Below are 23,028 nucleotides of genomic sequence, written 5' to 3' on the forward strand. Positions count from 1 at the left end.
GATGGTCCCAAATACTTCTAGCTCCCCCACAGCTACCGCCAATGTTCGGCCCGGTTCTTCTAATGCGAGCAGCATATCATCTGCATATGCGGTTACCTTGTGTTGTATGCCTGCCAGGTCTATCCCTTTAATATGTGTAGCTTCTCTTAATTTCAGAAGTAGGGGTTCTAGAAAGATAGCGTTTAACAACGGGGAGAGCGGGCATCCCTGCTTTGTTCCACGGGCTATGTGTACCGTTTCCGTTACCTCCCCATTAACGGCCACTCTGCAAGTTGGGGCGATATAGTTTGCTCTTATTCTTGCAATGAAGTTCTCCCCAAATCCCATGGAGTGTCTTAAAGAGCATGGACCACTCCACCTGATCAAAGGCTTTTTCCGCATCTACTGCGAGTAGAATAGCAGGGGTCTGTTTTATACCAATTTTTTCAACCAAATGAATTATCCTTCTCAGATTGTCGTGAGTTTGTCTTCCTGGGATAAAGCCCGACTGGTCCAGATGTATTAGCTTCGGGAGTAGAGGGGAGAGCCTGGTGGCTAAAATTTTCGTGTAAATATTTGCATCGATGTTTATAAAGGGAGATAGGTCTATATGAAGCCGGATATAAAGGGTCCTTCCCTGGTTTGTGAAATACTAGGACCTTCGCCTCGTTCATTGTGGGGGTCACTGTGCCACTATCTTTAAATGAGTTTAGGAGCTTGGTCAGGACTGGAATCAGAAGATCCGCATATTTTTTATAAAAGGAGGCCGTGAAGCCATCCGGGCCTGGGGCTTTATTCATTGGGAGGTTATTTATTGCTTTTTTGACTTATTCTTCTTTAATTGGGTCCTCCAAGGTCTGCCTGTCTGCTTCTGAGATTTGTGGGAAGGTGAGGGATTTCAGATGTGTCCTGTGCGTCTGCCTGTGGGTGGTCAGTGGAATAGAGATCCTGATAGTATTCTCTGAACACTTCCCCTATGTCTTGTGTGCGCGTGTGAAGTTCCCCTGTTGTGGCTGTGATGCATTTGATCGCGGTGTCTGTTTTGCGCGGAGTTGTCTCGCTAGCAACCTATCTGCTTTGTTTGCTTTTATGTAGTACTTTTGTCTTAGGTAAAGTAGGCTCCTTTCCGCACCTTTTGTGCGTAGCATCTCAAGTTGACCTTGGGTAGGTCTAAGCGTCTTCAGGTCTCTAGAGGGCTGTGCCACGATTTTCCCTTGTAGTTCTGTTATTGATCTTTCCAGTTCCTTTTCCCACATAGCCCTCTGCTTCTCCTTTGTAATTTTCAATGCCATTATCTTCCCGCGGATCACCGCTTTAAACGCCTCCCAGACCGTGTTCATAGAGACCTCCCCCGTGTCATTCTGAGTGAAATATTCTTCAATCATTTCCCTTATGGATTCCCCCGTAACCGGATCCCGGATAATGTCCTCCGGTAACCTCCATTTCCACAGCCCTTGAGGTTTCCCCGGGAGTTTCACCTCAAGCCACAGGGGTGCATGGACTGAAAGTGCAATTGCCCCCTTTTCCAGCCCCTGGATCTTGCCCATAAGCCCTACTGAAACCCAAAAATAGTCAATTCTTGACATAGTGTTATGTACATGTGAAAAGAATGTAAACCCTCTTTGCTCCCCCTTCAATTCCCTCCAAACATCATTCAGGGCAAGTTGGTCCATCTGTTTGAGGTGTTTTGACGGTGCCCTGTGACTGTGTGCACAACCCTTGCTCCTGTCCAGTTGTGGGTTTCATGCCATATTCAGGTCGCCCCCCAGGATCACCTCCCCCCTTGCGAAGGATTCAAGTTTTCCCAGAGTGTCTCTCAAAAAACCATCCTGTCCCACATTTGGCGCGTATACTGACGCGAGAGTGAACCGCTGCCCCTCCAATACCACGTTAGCAAACACAAACCTTCCCTCCTTATCTACCATGGTGTCCTCCAGTTTAGCGTCCCTTCCATCCCTGCCTGCTATAAGGACCCTCGATCTTTTTCCAGTCGTGTTGGCCTGGGCCCAAATTTTATATCCCCTTATACAGATTTTCTGTTTGTCCTTTGTTCTTATGTGGGTTTCCTGTAGGAGCAGGAGGTCCGCCCCTTCCCTTTTGAGAATTTTCTCCAACTTGACCCTTTTCGTGGGGTGGTTCATCCCTCTTATGTTACAAGTTACTATGCGGATTTTCCCCATTCAGTAAGGCATATGTTCATTGTGTTTGACGTCCCTATCTTTGCCACTATGCTGATTGTGTCCCCCTTCTCCTTGTCCCTTTCCCCTGAACTGCCCCCCCACCCCCAACAATTAACCATAAACCAAACAAGAGGCCCCCGAGCAGGGCGAGGGTCCCTAGTGTAGCGAGGGCGTTGCGCCCAATGCTCCCTGCCCTTCATCCTCTCGGGGGAAATTTTTGTGGCGGATCCTAAACCCCACATTACCGATTGTTCTTACCGGATTCCAAGCATGGTGGCCCGTCCCGGGCCGCCGACTCTGCCTCTTATGTAGCGGTCCTTATTCTCACCTTCCCCCCCTGTTGTTTTCCGTGGCTGCCTCGTGGGGGGTCCCCGGCATTCCTCTTCTCTGTCTCCGATCACAACATTTTCCTAAGGCCTTCTCTTCCCGTGTTTGGCCTTTTTTGTTTGATCGTTTCCCATCCTTTTGGTCTTCTCCTTTGCTCCCCGCTGGACCTTGCTTGTTCCGCTTCCCCCACCCTCGTCCTGGAGCCCCATTATGTTGAAGCCCTCTTCCCAGGTGGTTACTCTTCGCTGTTTCCCCTCCCAAGTGAAGATCAGCCCAAATGGGAAGGTCCACTTGTACCGGATTTCCTTTGCCACCAGAGCCTTGACGAGTGGGGCCATCGCTCTTCTTTTTTGCAGTGTGATCAGGGCCAAGTCCTGGTATAGTAGAATTTCTTGTCCATTCATCCTGATGTGATCCATTTCTCTGGCCTTCCTCAGTATCTGCTTTTTTTGTGGGTATGAGGATAGTGCCACCAAAACGTCTCGTGGTCTTTCCCCCGGTGCTCCGGACCTTTTTGGTCCTACCCTGTGGACCCTGGCCACTCCGATTATATCTGTATCCGGGGCATCCAGAATGTCTCTAAACACCTCCGTCACCGCAGTCTTTAGATCTTTGTCCAGCACTGATTCTGCCATATTTTTGATGCAGATGTTGGATCGCCTGGAGCGGTTCTCCAAGTCCTCGCATTGTATCTCCAGGTTAAGGGTAAGTCTCACCAGGTGTTCCTGAGTTTCGCTTGCCTGCTGCGTTTCCTCTTCCACTCCCTGGACCGTTCTCTCCAATATGTCTGTTCTCTCCTCATCCACCCTGAGGTCCTGAACCGCCTGTTTCATGTCGTTTTTCATCGTCGTGAATTGTTTCTGAACTGTCGACATGAATTTTTCTTGCAGATCCTGGAACCATGCTTGCATGTCATCCTTTGAAGGTGGGTGGTGTGGGTTCGTCTGCGACATGGCTTTGCCTTGTTGATTGTCCTGCGGCTTCCCTTTAGCTTGTGGCGTAGAGTCCGTTGACCATAATTGTAATATGTTAGCTTCTTGCCTTGCGGATTGTGGGGTCTGCTGGGAGGCAATGTTCTTGTTGTTTGCCCTTGACATGTTCCGTTAGCTTGCCTGGGCAGGCGTGGGCTCCTGAGTTGCCACTGCAAACTGTAATATGTTCCCTCTGAGGCCCTCACTCTGCTGTGCTGCTGGTGATTCCCGATCTCTCCCGCAGGTGGAATTAGCGTCTGGTGGGGCCTGCTTGGAGAGGCCTTACCCCTATGTGTGTCACTCCCTTCGTTCCCGTCACGACAGCCAAGGGGCTCCGTGCAGGTCTCACACATTTGGTTGGGTCACTCTCTTCCCTGTTATTGTGTCCCCCCCAGTCTCTAGGCCTTATCCGCTTTAGCGCCTTTCTTACTGCCGACGGGTTCGTTCCTCCAGGCCCCTCAGGCCACCGATTCTGCGCCCCTTCTTGTGAGTCGGTTGCTGTTCAGATTGTGTGCTGTGGGGTTCAGAGGGAGACCTCGCACCCCAAGGTCTACCTCCCCCCAGAGACTCTCTCCAACCGGCGCACACCTCTCAGGCCTCTGGGATGGGCCTCCACCTTCTTTCAGCGCTGTGTGCGCGCTGTCCCCGGTGGCTGCGTATGTGTCTGCTGCTCCACACACCTTGGGCGCCGTCTCCCTTATGCCGCCTCGCGTAGTGTTAGCGGGCCCGCACTCCGAGTGTTCGGTGCCGGGTGTCTTCTATGGGGAGAAATTGTTCCCCTATGCTCTTCTGCAGGTTACCGGCTCGGCGCCCCTTGCTTTGCGAGGCTATTGATCTCCGGCTGGCACCGAGGAGTTCCCGGGCCTCATACCCTCAGCCGCTGTCTTTGCATATCCCTCGGAATGCATCAACACTACAACTGGCTACCATGATGGTATGTGCTAACTTTTTATTTTATGAACATTTTTATTATTTAAACTTTTCCGATTGTGAACCATTCATTGTTCCTAATGGTTTAAAATGATCTGTTTTACATGGGGAAACAAATGTAATACATATGCTGACTAATATGTTTACCTTACACCGCAAAAATTCGTAAAAATCTTGTGTGGTTTATGTATATGTTTAAATACAGAAATGTGTACTAACCTTACTGCCCAGATTTGAAAAAGGCACGCTAAGGGTGCCGAAACACGTGTTATCACTATGGGCTACTAATAACTATATCTCAAAATATGGAAGACAATAGTTTTGATTGATACTCGAACTCTATCTGTGGCGCAGTAATAGATGTGAGCAGAATTAATTTTCCTCATTTCTGACAAACGAAGTAGGGAAACTCTGTGTCTTCGTTCCCTGCGCACACCATTGCGACACACAAAAGCTGGAAAATCATTTTGAGTCGCAGAGATCTAAGAGTGAGGCCAAAAAAGTCCCCCCACAGACAAGGCAGTGAGACCTGCGAATCAGGAGCAGAGATGGTGCAGAGTTGTGTTACAAACACACAAATAGTAGTACAACAGTGAGGTGTATGGCGGAAGCAGAAACAGTTCACCTTTAAAATGCACTTAAAGATAAACTTACAGCAAGTTTTAGAAGTCGCTCAATCATTCTGGAGTAGTCCATGTCCTTAAAAGAGCAGTAGAAAAAACATGATTAAGACTTTTTGGTGTGCACACAAACACTGTAAACCACTCCACGCATTGTTCAATATCCCCTTCCACAGACGGGAAATGGCCAAATCTGACATGAACATGGCAACAGCATACATTTAGGATAAGAAAAAGCATTGACTTACAAAGGACATTATAAAACGCGTACAATAATTTGTGTCTACAACATAATAGCTATAAAAACAGGGGCATTAAAATAATGTATACTTTCAATAATAAGAAGCAACAACATCTACACCTTTCTCACTAAATGGAACTTGCCATTGTGGTGTTTTATTACAACCCAAAAAATAAGTACGTCTTACAATGCGATTTTATACTGGCAGGAGGGACCCGAAGTCAATACTGCATGTGCAAGTGAGGATAGACACGACAGCGTTTCTTTCTCAGGCATCAGACAATGCCCCATTTCTTATTCTCTGCATATCTGCATACACAGTACACAATTTGCTTTTGAAAAGCAGTGGCAAGCACACAAGGTGTGAAATAAACGCAATAGTAGTTGCTCGGGGAACGATCCATTCATGACTCTGGACTGGCGGCACAGGAGCATTACCTGGTAGGAGGGAGGAACTTAGTTGTCGGCTTTTGTAGAGTGTTCTTACAAGGGTTGAGAGAACTAATCCTTAAAGAGCTTGATCTTGACCCCATTTTGAAGTGGCACTGGGGAGGGGGGTGGGGAGCGCAGGCCCGATGATGCAGTGTTGGTTTCACAATCTCAGGATTGAAATCAATATTGTGTGACTTTATGTTTAGTCTTTTGCAAGTCTTTATTTTCCATTTAGGGAGAGTGTATGCCACCTGGTGTTTTGAAGTATGGCAGGTATGCTGCGACTTCATCAATGATGGGGTTTTCTTTTCTTTAGGAAATATTGTATTGGGTTTTAAACATAATAAACGTAAACTATCTTTGTTGAACAGTGGAATACAAAGTATACTCGTCCTTTCTTCCCATGCACCTTGTCAGAACCTCTTCTTCGATTAGTTACCCGTACATTTAGGGGATGAAGAGATTCACAAGGAATAGTGGGTTGGAAGAACGAAGTCCAACAGATCTCATGACATGCTCAGGCTCGGACTGGCCTATAGTGCAATGCTTGAACCAGAAAATCCAAATGCTGGTGGTGGCCTAGTTTATTTGGTCAATGGAGGCTAGTCTGATGAGTTACTTCACTATGCAGCTAGTAGTTTCGACCACTGATGCAGAATACATATGCTTTACATTGCATCACGTTTTATCAAAAAGCTCCCATTGGATACTATTCAAACAGTCTGAATGAACTGCCTTTTGAAAATGTGGCCCACTTTTTCACTGGTGCTCGATACAATTGTATGTCCAAGTCCTACCCTGGACATGGTGAGTATTACAGTCAAGACATTTGAATTACACAAACATGTTCCACTTACCAACATCACTGTATGTTTTAAAGAATCTAAAGTACCAAACTACCTTTGGATCCTCAAGCAACGTGTAGCAGTCCAAAAATCAATCCCATACACCCTCGTAATGTGCAGCACACCTCATTGCCCTCTCCGTTTTCACAGCATTCTCATATCAGTCTACTCCTCTTTTACGCTCACAAGCGGTCCTTTTGCAGAAGAATTCCCTGCATAGGATTTCATGTTGTACTTGGAGAATGCCAGAAGCAGTGAGTAATCCCCCTTTTAGCTCTACAATATGCTTATGTTGGCCTTGAATATATTCTGAAGTATATCCCCCAACTAAGCCTGGCGAACACATTGTTCAGACCCTTCAGGCATAGCTCCATTGTATTTCTACATGATTTCAGCCTGTTCTCGCTCTAGAGGAATGCACCTTGCGATTCATTCATCTAGCCAGATCTTTTTACCATCTATTTTTAGAGGAGCGTTAATCCAGATAGTTAAGAGTGGTGTGGGAGCCCCTCTACTGAGAACGAATATGGTTCAATAACCTATTCTAGGTAATTTCTTCCACTCAAAGGATCTACAGCTACGTTTTGCTCACCGAACCCTTGCATATCAGTCTGGTCCCACCCACAAGCTCAGTCCAGCACCAAAATGCTGGCAATTCTCCTCTGAACAAGAGTACCATCAGCAAGCCCAGACATGTTTTGGCCTCGTTGGGCCTCCTCAGTGAGGTGGAGCCCAGCATCTCTAAGAGACAGTAAACAAGGGCTCCACGTCTGGATTACCCATTTCGGTGCCATTTTACTTTGAAGTAAATTTGAAATACTCACTACCAACCACTAGATGGCAGCCTATGCAAAGCACAAGATTTCAAAACAGATCACAAGGATCAGAAATATAAATGTACACACACTATTAGATCTTTGGTCTCCAGAAGTAGCTTTTGCTCACAGGGTGATGTCATACAATCAAGGGGCTGCTCAACTCACAGATCAAGTCTTTTTTGGATTGCCTGCACCCGCCCCCCCCAAACACCCCCTTATGATATATAATGATCAAACTTACCCTAAAGGGCTTCATGGAGTTTTGAACAGAAGGAACCATCCACTGAAATAAGAAAAAATATAGTTAACTAAAATGGTAAACATTCTTCACCTCCACCAAATTCAAATACCAGGGCTTCATTTAAAAAGGTTGGCGAATCCATTTTTCATTTTAATGGGCGGTGGACAAATGTACAGGTTAGCAAACTGCTATTCACACGAAGAAGCCTAGACAGTAAGAAAAGACCATGTTCTGGAGTGTGCGGTGCTGGTATATCTCACGATTTCCCAAGCATTCATTATGCCTTTATGATGCCTGGAAATCATTCTTCATTTTGCCATCACAAACGGTGCTCCAGATAACATGTTCAGGTTGGCGTACTTAAGTCTCTACTATTGGATTTTTCGAGTAGAAGGATTGGTAAGTCCGGTGTCCGGTCATTTGGTTGAAAATAAATGGTCAAATGACCATTTGATCGAATCAAAATGGTCGGAAAAAAAAGGTCGAATTTTTTTTTTTTTTAGTTTTGGTTGCTTACAAAATATGTTTTAATAAAGAAAAAGGGGGTTAGGGGAACCCCCCATAAAATAAAAAATAATAAAATAAAAAATTCGACCTTTTTACTTCGATCAAATGGTCATTCGACCATTTGGTCTTCGACCAAATGACTGGTAACCGGTAAGTCCACAGGTATTTTGAGTAAAGTAAAAATACATTTTAGTTTTAAAAACATACATCTTTGTCATAACGCATATTTTCTGCCTAGTAACCACCGTAAATAGGCATGTTTCCGTAATCTTCTATGCACCCTTCAGATAAGATAACCCAATCTTCCAGACCATGTGTTGGCATAATGACTGAAAAAGAGGACGGCCCGTCCTCACTAAATAACTAGACCAGCTAGTCACAGGACACCTCCTGTAGCAGTGACTTGTAACAAGATACGGTATCCCCAAGACTATTCCTTAATTACCCATTTACTTCCCTTCGAAGCACCGACGGGGTAGTAGAGTGCCCACGACTTCAGACCTTAATACCCTCTCTGTCTTCCCTTCCAGAAGGTTTAGTTTGAGATCTTGGGAGAAGGGGGTTGACATCTGCTGATTTACTCCACCTTCTCGCAGCCGTTTCACATTTGGCGAACGGCTGTTTTGGCGCATTTGTTGCTGCATTTTGTTTTGGGGAGGGGGAGTGGTAAGGGACCATACAATATGACAATGCATTACTTAATGTAAAAGCATTTCTGATGGTTGTATCTGCTTAGATTCACATGCTGTGCATAATCTGACATCCAGTGGTCACTGCAGAGTATTGCATTTTGTTTTTCGTAGTCGAAAAGGGGACGTCGACAAGGCATCTAACACTATCCCTATAGTGACGTGCGGTGTACCCACAATCCCTCACGCGTAGAGGTCCCTCTGTTTGTATTTTTTCTGCCCTGAGGGAGCCTTCTAGACATGAGTGAGTACAGAAAAGAGAGCTATAAAAAGATGTCCATGTTCCTTCCATCCGAGCGGGGAGGAAGGGTGGGCGCATGTGAATCTAAGCAGATACAACCATCAGAAATGCTTTTACGGTAAGTAATGCCTTGTCTTCTGATGTTTGTTAATCTGCTTAGAATCACATGATGTGCATAGACTAGCGAGCAGTACCCGGAGTTGGAGGTGGGTTGTGAGAAGGAACAGTAGAGAAAAGGTGTCTTAATACTGCTTGTCCCACCTGGGAATCAGATCTAGAGTGGGCATCTAGACAGTAGTGTTTTGTAAAGGTGTGTACAGAACTCCATGCCGCTTTGCAAATGGACTCAAGGGGAACATTTGCAATGAATGCTATGGATGCCCCAGTGCCTCGAGTAGTGTGCTCTTGGCTTGAAGGGTAGTTCTCTCTTAGCAAGAGAGAAACAGAGTGATGCATTGAACAATCCATCTAGATATAGTGGACTTTGAGACTACATGTCCTTCTCTTCCTGCTGCCACTGAGACAAAGAACTGATTAGTCTTTCTCAGTGGTCTAGTTTTTTTCATATAAAACATGACAGCTCTGCGCACATCAAGTGTATGCATGCTTTATTCTCCCAAATTTGAAGGGTTTTGAAAGAACATTGGTAGTTCTATTGACTGGTTGATATGGAATTTCGAGATGAATTTCGGTGCAAACCTTGGGTGTGTGCGTAGAACCACCTTATCTTTGTGAACCGTTAGAAAGGGGTCTAGAGCAGAAAGAGCCTGCAGTTCACTTACTCTCCTATTGGAGGTGATAGCTATTAGGAAGGCGGTCTTAAGAGTGAGATCTTTAAGAGTTGCCTTGTGCATGGGTTCAAAGGGTGAGCCCATGAGCCTGGTAAGTACCACATTTAGGTCCCAGCCGGGAGCTGGGTTTGCTATCGGAGGGTGTATTCTCTTTACCCCCCCCTCCATAAAGGCTTTAATAACTGGAACTTTATACCATGACACTAAGTTGGGAAGTGGTGTATGCAGAAAGTGCCGCTAGGTGGACTTTAATAGAAATGAATACTAGACCCGAGTCCAGTAAATGGGTCAGGTACAGAACAATGTGTGTGGGAGAGCAGTCAACAGGGTTGATGTTTCTTCCTCTAAACCAGATGACAAATCTCTTCCATTTGCTAGAATAAGAGTGACGAGTGTTAGGCTTTCTAGCCTCCCTGAGGATGTCCATGCATCTCTGCGGGAGTTGTAAATGTCCAAATTCTATGATCTCAGGCGCCAGGCTGCTAAGTTCATGGTCTGAGGGCATGGATGTAGTGTTCTGCCCTTGTCCTGTGACAGCATGTTGTACGGCCAGGGAAGTTTCACTGGAGGAGATAGAGCCATCTCCATCAGGTGAGCGAACCATGGCTGCCGGGCCCACATAGGGGCCACTAGTATCATGATAACTTGCTCCTGGTGCATCTTGTGCACAATCTTGTTGAAGGGAGTCGGGGGGGGGGGGGTGTAAACAAATTTCCCTGACCATGGAATCGATAGACCGTTCCCCTTGGATTGGTTCTGGGGGTACCTGGAGGCGTAATCTTGGCATTGTGAGTTCTCCAGGGTGGCGAACAGGACTATTTCTGGGAATCCTCATTGTGTGAAAATGTCAAAGACAATTTCTTCGTGTAAACGCCATTCGTACTCTGAGGGCAGAGGGAAGTCTCTGCTTAGTTCGTCTGCTAGCAGATTGAGTTCCTCTGGTACATGTTGTGACAGTAGGAACATGTGTTTGAGAGCCCACTTCCAGATGTTCTGGGACAGCTTAGACAGTCCTGGAGAGTGAGTGCCCCCTCGTTTGTTGAGGTAGTAGATGGCTGTGGTGCTGTCCGCGAGGACCATCATCGTCTTCCCTTGTAGGTGTGCCTGGAAGGCTTTTAGTGCCTTGAACACAGCCAGTAGCTCCAGTAAGTTTATGTGCTTGGATGCTATGCTCCGAGTCCAAACTCCGTGAGCAGTCTGATGGGATAGGTGAGGCCCCCCCCATCCTGTGAGGGATGCGTCTGTGGTTAGAGTGGCTTCCACTGTGGGGGTGGCGAATGGTTTTCCTATTACCAGGTTTTCCTTCGACCACCACCGTAGCGAGAGAACCAAGGCCTGCGAGACCACCACTAGATCGTCCCATTGTCCGCTGGCCTGACACCACTGGCATCGGGCGCAGGCGCGCGTGGGGTACCAAATAAATACATGACGCCATCATTCCTAGCAAGCGCATTGCTTTGCGTACCGTCACCTCTCGACCTTCTACATATTGAGGGATCTGAAACAGCATGTTTGGACCCTCTCATTAGAGGGGAAGACAAGGCCGTCCTTTGTTCGAATTAGAGCCCCTAGGAATTGTTTGATCTGGCTGGGGTCTAGGCTGGACTTCTTCTCGTTGATGGAGAAGCCCAGTTGGAACAAAAGGTCTACAGTCTTTTGGGTATTTGAGAAGCATGTTTCGTAAGAATCCCCTGTTATGAGCCAATCGTCGAGGTAAGGGTATACTGGGAAGGACAATCTGCGCAGGTGGGCCGCTGCCACTGCCAGTACTTTCGTGAATACCCTTGGTGCTGATGCTATCCCGAAGGGTAGCACTCTGAACTGGTAGTGTTTGCCCTCTATCATGAACCTGAGGTATTTTCTGTGTGCTGGCAACATTAAAATATGAAAGTATGCATCTTTCATGACCAGTGTTGTCATGTAATCTCCTTGTGATAGCAGTGGGATCACTTCCTGTAAGGTCACCATACAAAACTTTTGAGGTTTGACAAATTTGTTCGCTGGGCGCAGATCTAATACAGGGCGCATGGTTAAGTCCTTTTTGGGTACAAGGAAGTACACTGAATAAATACCTTCCGTTACCTGAGATAGAGGCACGACCTCTATAGCTCCTTTTTCCAGTAGATGGTCCACTTCTTGTAGAAGGATGGCGAGGTGTTCTGGTGTCATGCGTCGTCCCCATGGGGGTCTGTACGTTGGGGAACTGTTGAATTCTATACAGTAACCGCGGGCTATGGTTGATAGTACCCAGTGGTCTGATGTTATTCCCTCCCATGCTGGAAGAAAGGATGTTAACCGGCCCCCGACCGGCGGTGCATGGGAGGGGACCCGAACCTTCGAGTCATTTGGTGTTGATGGCTTGGGAACCTCTAGGGGTGGAACCCCAACCTCTCCCTTTGCCACGGCGCTGTCCTCTCTGGTTGTATTGCCCACTGGTGCCTTAGAGGACCTGTTTGCAGAGTATGGCTGCTGCTGATTTTGCTGCTGGCGTTGGCCTTGAAAAAAGCGCCTATTGCCATAGCCACGTTTGTTATGAGTCCTAGAAATCCGGTCTAGGGTTTTGATGGCGTCAAACTCTTTGCCGTTTCTAGTGCCTCATCAACCGCCTTTCCGAAGAGGTTGGCATCTTTTATAGGCTTGTTGATTAGAGATGCTTGTGTTTCAGGTTTAAACCCTGAATTACGCAGCCAGACATGGCGTTTGAGGAGTATTCCTTGGACTAGGGAACGGCCAGCTTTTTCTGCAGCATCCAGAGTGCTTTTCACAATGCTTTGGTTGACTAGGGTCCCTTCAGTAATCGTGGCCTGAAGGCGTGTACGTAGGGGTTCTGGTACCTCCTCGGCGTCCCTACGTAGCTTGCTCCATTGTGCATCTGCGTAACTTGCTAGCAAGGAGTTGTTGTTTGCAATCCTTGCGGAAAAAGCAGCAGAGGCTGTGATCCTCTTCCCCAGGGCATACAATTTTTTACCCTCTTTATCTGGTGATGCTTCGCTGGTAGACAGAAGGTCCCCTGCTCTTTTCCTTTTATTTGTCACCACTAGGGAGTCTGGTACAGAATGGCCCCCGACGTACAACGGGTCTGAAGGAGAGGGACTGAATAGTTTTTCTATCCTCGGGTTGACCCCTCTGACCAACGCGGGTGTAGATAGTGAAGGGATAATACATCTCCTTACTGAGGCGAGGAGGGGAATGGTTTGGCGGACAGGGGGTTTCTCCTTGATTACCTTCTGCACAAAGTCAATGTCAGGAGAAATCTCCAAGTGTCTATTTTGAAATGCGCTGCTGCCTTGCGTAGTAGTGCATTAAATGTAGGTTGATCGTCTATAGATGACGTGTTCCTATTAGGTGAGTCCTCGGGAAGGGACAGGTTTAGTGCATCAGGGTCCGAAAACACTGATGGGGACTGCCAGGGCTGTGAAGCACCTTCCTCTGGGTCTTCTCCGAAGCCCCCCCAGCTATATCTGGATTTTCTTCAAAACCCTCCTCCTCTAGGTTTTGTTGTTCTTCATTGCCTAAAAATGTGTCGTCCTCCTGAAAGTGGGGGTCCACTTCAGTGAGGTCATATAAATCTACATCCACTTGGGAGGGATTAAACAGCCTAGGGAATTTAGCCCTGGGGTCTATTTGAGGTCCCTCTCTTGCCCTCTTGGGTGGTGGTAGGTTTTGAGTCTCCATAAACCTCTCCATACAGAACTGGAGTCTCTCCATGGTCTCATGAGGTACCCCTGAGCGGTCTGGGGGGGAGGGGGAGGGGGGCTCGGTGGGGTGGAGAAAAGAACAAGTTACTTTCTTACCTGGTAACGTTCTTTCGATGGGATGGTCCGACGACGTATTCCATATCTATGACATGTAATCACCACAGCTGTGCTGCTTCGGAAACTTTTTTCGGCATCTGCGTCCTGCGTCGATGACGTCGATGCGCCATCGTCGAGGACCTCCTCCGACGTCATCCGATGTGATAAGTAGGATGCACGACGCCCGTAGCCTCAGTTGTAGTTTTTTCCCCCAGAAAGTGTGACATTAGTCAACTGCCAGTCAGACACAAAGCCTTGCGGAACGTAAGCTGCAATCGCAAAAGAAATTCTGCAGCGGGGAAGGCAGGGCGGGAGCGATATGGAATACGTCGTCGGACCATCCCATCGACAGAACGTTACCAGGTAAGAAAGTAACTTGTTCTTCGAGGGGATTGGGTCCTCCGACGTATTCCATATCTATGACAGACTCCCAAAGCAGTACCAGAGCAAGGAGGAGGGAAAGAATTTAGAATCAAAATTTAGAATAGCCAATCAAATAGCAGAGCAAAGGACCGCCTTGCCAAAGGCCAGATCCTGTGCTCGGATGGAACCAAGGGAATAGTGACGTACAAATGTATGTACTGAAGCCCAGGTGGCTGCATCACAGATGTTGCGAATAGGAACACCCCTCTGCAGGGCAGTAGATGCAGCCATACCCCTGGTAGAATGGGCCCGCAAGCCAGCCGGTTGGTCCTTACCCGCCAAGCGGTAGCACTCCGAGATGGCCAAAATAATCCAGCGAGACAAAGTCTGTTTCGTCACAGCTTGCCCTAAACGCTTTCCAGCGTAACCAATAAAGAGTTGATCGTCCACTCTGACCCGGGACATGCGTGAAACATAAAAGCTTAAAGCTCTCCTAGGATCAAGCCTATGGAGCCTCTCCTCTTCCTTACCAGGATGCGGAGGAGGATAGAATGCCGGAAGAACAACCTTCTGGGCCAAATGAAATTCCGTCACTACCTTCGGAAGAAAAGAAGGCCGAACTCTAAGGACAACCCTGTCCTTGTGAAATACAGTGAAGGGTGGCTTAACTGAAAGTGCCTGTAACTCACTCTGCGAGCGGAAGTAACCGCAACTAAAAACACAGTTTTCAGAGTTAACAGCCTCAAAGGGCAAGAATGTAAAGGCTCAAACGGAGCACCCATAAGAAACTTAAGAACAAGGTTTAAATCCCAACCGGGCACCAGGAAAGGTGACGGAGGGAACACATTAGTGAGCCCTTTCAGAAACTGTGAAATTAAAGGGATTTTAAAGTAAGAACACTCTTCAGACGAGCGCTTAAAGATGGACAGCGCCGCCAGGTAACCTTTAATGGTACCCACTTGCAAGCCCATGTGGGCCAAAGAAAGTAAAAAGGACAGAACCATGGGGATGTCACATGCAAAAGGATCCACATTCTGAACTCGGCACCAGTCGCAGAACTTACGCCAACGGTAGAGACTTTGTTGCTGGCCTTCGGGCCGAAAGCAACACCTCCATCACGTCTTCAGGGAGGTCCCAATCCATATACCTCAACCTTTCAGAAGCCAAGCGTGAAGGTTGAGGGATCTGACCTCTGGATGGAGAACCTGACCCCCCTCCCGTGAGAGCAGATCGTCTCGGTAGGGAAGACGACGCGGAGGGCAGATGGACAAGTCGAGAAGGTCCGGGTACCACGTCCTCCGAGCCCATGCCGGAGCAATGAGGATCATCCGGGAACCGAACTTCCGTAACCTCCGCAGCACTTGCGGGATGACGGGGACTGGAGGAAACGCGTACAGCAGCGGAAACGACCACTCCACCACGAACGCGTCTCCCAAGGCTCCTTTTGGAGGAAATTCCTGCGAGCAAAACCTTTCGCACTTCCGGTTGACACTGGAGGCGAAGAGATCCACTTGAGGGATCCCCCAAAGGGTGAAGATCTCCAGGAGAATCTCCTGAGCCAACTCCCACTCGTGAGAGATCGTGCTCTGCCTGCTCAGAGCTTCCGCCGTCACGTTTTCGTCTCCGGCCAGATGAACTGCCGAGATCGAAACTTCCTGCTGGATGGCCCAGAACGCGAGCTGCATCGCCTCCCTGCACAGAGGAAGTGACCCTGCCCCCCCCTTTTTGTTGAGGTAGTGCATGGCCACTGTTGTCCGTCAGGATCAGGACACTCTTTCCTCGCACAGTCGGCAGAAAAGCCTTCAGGGCTAGCCTGACGGCCCTCAGCTCCAACAGATTGATATGGAGTCTGGACTCTGACGGAGACCAACGACCGCTGACTGTCAGCCCGTTGGCATGAGCTCCCCAACCCGTGAGGGATGCATCCGTCACGATCGTCACCTCCGGCCAGGGAAGCCAAAAAGGAGCCCCCTTCATCAAGTTGCCTTCGACGGCCCACCACAGAAGGTCAGTGGCAACCGAGGGCGGCACCTGAACCGGGTCCGACATCCTGCCGGAGGACTGCGACCATTGCGTCTTGAGCGCCCACTGCAAAGATCTCATCCGCAGGCGAGCCTCTGGCACCAGAAGAATGCAGGATGCCATGAGGCCGAGCAGCCTCAAGAACTCGAACGCTGGGCGCGTCTGGGCATGCTGAAACTTGTGCACCATCTGCTGAATGTGAAGAGCCCTCACCTGGGGAGGAAAACACTGCCCCAGGGAAGTGTCGAGCACTGCTCCGATGTACTGGAGCCGCTGTGTTGGCGTCATATGGGACTTCTTTAAATTGAGGGAGAAGCCCAGCCTGTGAAGGGAGTGGCAGGTGACGGACAGATGATCCAGGACTTGTTCGGGAGAGCTCCCCCTGATCAACCAATCGTCCAGGTAGGGGTAGACGTGAATCCCCCCTTGCCTGAGATGCGCTGCCACCACCACCATGAGCTTGGTGAAAACCCTCGGGGCGGAGGTCAATCCGAACGGCAGGACCCGAAACTGAAAGTGCGAGTCGCCAACCGCGAACCTCAGGTACTTATTGTGCTTGGGATGGATCGGCACATGGAAGTAAGCATCCTTGAGGTCGAGTGACACCAACCAGTCCTGAAGCTGAAGGGCCTGGAGGACTTGAGAGAGAGTAACCATCTTGAACTTGTCCTTCCTGAGGAGTTTGTTCAAACCGCGCAAGTCAATGATGGGTCTCAATCCCCCGTCTTTCTTCGAAATCAAAAAATAAGGGGAATACCATCCCATGTTCCTCTCCGCTACAGGCACCAGTTCTATGGCGCCTTTCTCCAGCAGGGCTTGAATTTCCTGCGCAAGGAGCGGATTTGGACTCTGCAAAGAGAGGTTCCCCGGTGGATTGTCGCGAGGCCTGTGCCGAAAGGGAAGACAGTAGCCGTGGGTTATGATCTCCAGAACCCACACATCTGAAGTAATGGCTTGCCACTCTACAAGATGCTGCGCCAGCCTTCCCCCAACCGGCGAACCATGGGACATGGCCTCATGACTGAGTGGGAGCGGCCGCGGCGTTACCTGAGGGCAAAGAGGCAACTGCCCGAGCGGCCTTGGCACCACGGGTACCCTGTCGTCCACCTCTGGTACCCCTGCGTTGGCCTCTGACTGCCAGCTCCTCTCGCTTTACTGAAGGACGAGTAATAGCGAAAGGAACCACCCCTCCACTGCTGTCCCCTAGGACGAAAAGGCGGAGGTTGGCGAACTGCAGCGCCCAACGACTTCGCTGCAGCTTTCGAGGTCTGCAACCTCTCAAGGCTCTCGTCAGCCTTGCTGCCAAAAAGGTGTTCACCGTCAAAGGGCATGTTGAGGAGCCGAGACTGCACATCAGGAGCAAACCCCGACTTCCGCAACCACGCAAACCTGCGTATCACGGTGCTCGCCGCCATGGACCTACTGACGCATTCAGCTAAGTCCAAACCTGACTGAACGGACTCACATGGCATCCTTACCATCCTGGACCATAGCAAGGAAACCATCCCGTTCGTCCCCTTTGGGAACATGTTCAGCCGCTAACGCAACACAGTTCCACAGAGTGTGTGTGAAACGAGACAAGGCACAAATGGAGTTGGCCGCCTGAAGCGCCATACCACCAGAAGAAAACACTTTCCTCGCCCAGCCATCAAAACGTTTGTCGTCCCTATCAGGAGGGATGGTAGGGTACGACGCCTGCTTTGCCTGGGCCGTGGCCGCCTGCACCACCAAACTCTCCGGAGTAGGGTGCCTGGTCAAGCAGCAGGGGTCGCTACTGGCTGGACGGTATTTTCACGACAAGGATCTGCCCACCGCTGGGAGACTCTCCGGAGCAGTCCAAGCCGCCGCCACCCTTCTCTGTAAAGCCATATGGAACGGCAGTACCGGATCAGTTGGGGGACCAACATCAAGGATGTCCGTCAGATCATCCTGCACAAACTCCCCTGGGGGAGCAGACCATCCCAAGTACTCAGAAACCCTAGCCATAAGGCGCCGGTACGAGGAATCGGCATGAGAGCCAGGCTCAGGCCTACAAAACGCCACCTCCGGAGAGGTGTCCAGTCCACTGGCATCATGCAGTGACTGTCTCAAATCGTCAAACTGACTATGGCCCGAGACAATTTCATCTGGAACCTGACTAGGAACCAGGCCATCAGAATCCTCATCCGCCTCTGAAATATAGTCCAGGTGGCAAAAAGAAGGCACCCGAGAGTGCTTGCTCTTAACCAGAGCCTTCCTATGGGGTTCTCCCGTGCCACGGGGTACCTCCGACACGAAAGGCGTCGATGGCGTAGAGCGAATCGGCGCCGGCGTCGAGAGAACCGGCATCGGTGCCGAGAGGATCGGCGTCGAGGAAATCGGCGTCGACGTCAGATGCAGCGCCTCCAGCAATGGCGGCGTCGACACAGCCCTCTAAGCCGGAGCCCCGAGCGTGTCCCTCGACGACCTGAGCGTCGACGGCTTCCACGACTTCCTTGGAGCCAGAGCCTCGAGAAAGCCTGTCGACGCCCTCGACGCCTCAGACGTCGATGTCTTCCTCGAAGACCTCACAGGTGCACGCGGTCTCGAACGCGTCGAGGACCGGGACCTGGAACGGGTACGTCGAGAACGAGTCTCCTTGTCCGAACGGGACCTCTCCCGTGACTCGTGCTGACCACTCTTGCGAGCAGTGTCTCTCGACCTCTCACGACCGACCCCACTCGGGGGCGCGGACGGCATAGTACCCTGCGACTCAAGAATCGCCAGCATTTTCTTCCCGAAGGAAGCCCATTCCTCCGGCGTCGCACGGCTGGTGGGGTAAGCGACGTGCCGGGCAGAGTCCTCCGAAGAGGACCTGGAAGACGACCGGTGTCGGCGCTTCCGAGAATGCCTCGAAGAGGCTGAGGAGTGGCGAGACCGACTCCTAGAAGGAGACCCACGAGACTTCAGACGATGACGCGGAGAGTCACCCCTCGAAACATCCATCGAAAGCCCCGCAGACTTCGACTTCCCGGGCTTGGACAACCGACCTACCGACAACTTCTTCTTACGTTCGCGTAAGGCTTTGGACGTGAGCGACTGGCAGTCGATACAGTCATCTGTGTCGTGGGCCTCCCCGAGGCACCAGAGGCAGGCGTCGTGCGAGTCCGTCACCGACATCTTGGACCCACACTCCCCGCACTTCTTGAAACCCGGACGCGGGGTCGAAGACGAAGTAGAAGACATCTTCACACAAAGGATTTTCACAAAACGAACAGGTTCGAAGAACCGAGAAGAACAGAACTCTAAAGAGTCGAGGCATGAACCGAGAATCACGAAGCAACACGTTCGCGGAAAAAACTGAACTGAGGCTACGGGCGTCGTGCGTCCTACTCATCACATCGGATGACGTTGGAGGAGGTCCTCGACGACGGCGCATCGACGCAGGAGCCGAAAAAAGTTTCCGAAGCAGCACAGCTGTGGTGATTACATGTCAGATATGGAATACGTCGGAGGACCCAATCCCCTCGAAATAGGGTTTTTGGCCTGAAAACGCTTTGACCTCTCCCATAACGTCGAAGAAAGGTCTCCGTCGCCGTCTGAAAAGCCTTCTGGTAGGCTAGGAGTCCCTTTGCTTTTTCGGCGTCTCTCTAGCCTTCTGAGTAGTATTCGGCATATCTTTCGCTGTTTGCTTCTAGCTATCGGCGGAAATGATTCTCGCCAGGCTCTCGACGACTAATCTGTCTGTGGAGGGCTCTGGTATTGACGTTACGGGCATCGCGCGTTCTACGGCGACGGGCGCTCTCTGACGGAGCGCTTCGTCTGGCGGTTTGGGGGTAGCGCCCTTATCTGGGGCAAGCCGAGTCGCTGGTCGCGTCTGCGGTTGCGAGGGGGGCCTAAGACTTACGGTCTGACTTACGGTCTGAGGAGGACGCCGGTGGAACCTGCGTCTCTGTTGGCGCTGATGGTTTCTTCGTCTTTGACGAAGAAGAGCCGTGGGTTATGTGTTTATGGGAGTGTCTTTTGTGTGCGTCAGTGTCGCCGGGGTGTTCATCCCCATAAGCAGAGCGTGAGCCGAGCTTGTCGGGGCCAGGGAAAGACGAGTAGCGCGAGCGCTCCTTATAGAGGTTTATGACTTCCTAAACGGATGTCGGGTTATCACATTCCTCGTCACTTACTGTGGTGGCGGCTGAGGAATCGGACCTCAACATGGCGTAGGCCGCCCACCTTTTGACCCTGCGGTCCTTTAAAGTCTTAGGCTTAAGAAACTGACAAGCCGCGCATCCGTCTTCCTTGGGGTTGAGGGGCAAGCAACGGTTACACCGTTTATGCTCGTCTTTCCGGGTAAACTTGCCCTTCCAACACGGGCAAAATCTAAAGGGTGTCCTCTCCATAGCTGAGGAAATATTTCACTGTGATAACCCCGAGGGGAAAAGGAAAGGCATTCTCAGAGAGAAACAAGAAATGTCCCACGACCCCACTCTCCCTACTGTCTTTTGGCCAGCGAGGCCAGGCCACGTGTTCGGCAGCGCCGAAGGATCTCCTCCGTCTCGTCCCCGCCATCGAAGTTCTTACTCGGCGGAGAAATGGCTTCGCAGCTACGTCGAGGGAGGGATCTTATGTAAATATATATTAATAAATAACTACCAAAGGTCAAGTAAATGAATTTGCAATGTCTCTCGAGGAGCTCCATGTAATGGCAACCAATATCTGGGCGGAAAAAAACAATCCGAGGGACCTCGACACGTGAGGGATTGTGGGTACACCGCACGTCACTATAGGGATAGTGTTACAGACACGCCTTGTCGACGTCCCCTTTTGGACTACGAAAAACAAAATGCAATACTCCGCAGTGACCACTGGATGTCGGACTATGCACAGCATGCGATTCTAAGCAGATTAACATACATCAGAAAGATGTTTACGGTAGTGGCAGTGTTGGAGAGGGGTTGGTGATGTGGGAGAGGGGTGGACGATGATGGGTGGGAGGGGAAATCACAGGCTTGTGAAATGTCCAAGATTAACAAAGAACTTGCATGTGGTAATGTTCTTTCGATTAGATGTTCCTCCCAAGTATTCCTCATCTTTAATATATTCAATCCAGTGTCCACTGCTTCAGAAACTTTTTTCTCAGCAGAGGGTGCCGTGCATCAGCGACTCAACCCCACCCCAAAGTGACATCCCGGGAAGAGACAAAACACAGCCTTTCACTCCTTGACAAAACGGGAAGTGGCATCAAATAGCAATGTTCCTAAGTACACTACAAAAAATATGGTTATGATTTCACTAATATGATATATATTTCATATAAGAATGGATCACCATATGTATCATTAATATCTGTGTATAGATCCATATTGTCAAATTACTGTGAATGCAAGCAGACGTCCAACGCCAAATGATAATGTTATATAGCAAATTATCTATAACCAAATGATAATCTGTTGTATAGCACTTATGTTTAAGCTCTTTTATAGAACAAATATGCATAAAATATCACCCAACCTGTGTTGCCACTCATTTATCGACCTAAGAAGGATGAAAGGCTCAGATGGCCTTGCTGGGATTCGAACCTGCAGATCACACACATCGCAGCAGCGAGCACTCAACCCATTGATCTATCATATCTGCTACAGTAAAATGAGCAATTATTCTGTAGTGGATACCATTAAATTGGAAACAGATTTAACAGCAAACCAGTTAAGTTCATCTGCAGGTATGGTGCAGGTTGGCCGCTTGTCAAGCCTGCATGCATCTACTTTCAGGCTTCAGAGGTTGGCAAAAAAGGGAAAGCAGCACACTCGCAGGACATCCCATACTCTGAGCACTCATTAACTCATACATGCGAACATACATCCTGAACAGCATGCCAGGGAGATGGGAAAGAGATTACAATAAAGCATTCATTGTGGCACAATGAAGTCAATGGCCACTTGATGTGCTACGGTCAAATATTTCTACACTGTACAGAAGCTTTTAGGCACAAGGATTTTTTCAACACTGAGATGGAATGCCTGTAACAGATAATGGCAGAAAACAAACATGCTATTACTGCAACTTGTGAAAGGCATAATACATGGGCCGAAATGGATGCTTATTCTACTCTAAAATTGGTAATTTATTACCAATATCACTAATACAACAGCACAGCCATGCCAGGGGGCACCATGCCCCCTCGAGTGGTGGCACAGTGGCAGCTGCCAGCCCGGCGACGGCCCCTCAACTTTACATGCTGCAGCAGCATGTGAATGATGCATACATCATAATTTATGATGCACACATTATGCATGCAAATCAATAATCAAAGCAAGGTAATGTGTTGAACATGTGTTCAGGACAGAAGAGAGTCTTGCACCTGTTGAAACAGGCTGCAATAGCCAAAAACATGTTTGTTTTCTAAGAGCGAATATTAATGAATGAATGAAAACCTTCCTCTTTGCTTCTGCTTTCTCTGTCCCTCTCCCCTGCTAAATTCTTCATTGAAATTGCACTGAATCTGCAACTGGCCCACTCTCACCGACCTCGGTCCTGGGCCCAGCCATTCTCCACTTGCACTGCCTCCCTGGCAACCCCTGCACTGCGGGACTGTCTCTGTATCCCTACAGCCCCCCCTTCCCAGCACTTGTCTGCACTTACCTTACACTTGCCACCAGCTGGCCCTATTTATTTATTTTAAATTTTTTATTTTTTTATTCTACTTGTACTGCACTTCCCCCCCTCCCCTTCCCCTTTTCCCTTCACCTACCCCTGCACTTGCGCGGTCTGAATGATACCTGGCCTAGTAGGATCGTTGTCTGTCTTCCCCTTGTTCCCCCCTCCCTGCCTCGTCGCGCCTTGAAACACCTGTGTATAGGCGCGTTACAAATGCCATATCATATCAATGTCAGTACTGTCCGAACTTGACACAAAAGACATGACTGTGGGTTTGGATCCCATCAGAGTTAATTCTACTCTCTAGCAACCAATGACAGAAGCACATCCACATGCTTTTGGTTGGTCATCGTTGGCTCATTTCTAGCAGCATGCAAACTGAGTGCTGGGCTCAGAAATACCCTCATGAGCACCAAGACGGTCATTGG

At 49.3% G+C, this 23,028-nt stretch overlaps 1 protein-coding gene across 1 annotated transcript in view; it reads right to left on the bottom strand.

Moving 5' to 3' along the window:
* Positions 1-23,028, bottom strand: part of DGAT1 (diacylglycerol O-acyltransferase 1) — a 1,493,476-nt gene that overhangs the window by 600,160 nt on the left and 870,288 nt on the right. Inside the window, exons 11-12 of the mRNA XM_069621909.1 lie at positions 7,585-7,626; positions 5,042-5,086 (exon numbers count right to left, since the gene is read on the bottom strand). Coding sequence (XP_069478010.1) covers positions 5,042-5,086; positions 7,585-7,626 — 87 coding nt within the window. The remainder of the gene's footprint in view (positions 1-5,041; positions 5,087-7,584; positions 7,627-23,028) is intronic.

The sequence above is a fragment of the Ambystoma mexicanum genome, chromosome 5q, assembly GCF_040938575.1.
Source record: "Ambystoma mexicanum isolate Mex_15411 chromosome 5q, UKY_AmexF1_1, whole genome shotgun sequence".
Lineage (NCBI taxonomy): Eukaryota > Metazoa > Chordata > Amphibia > Caudata > Ambystomatidae > Ambystoma > Ambystoma mexicanum.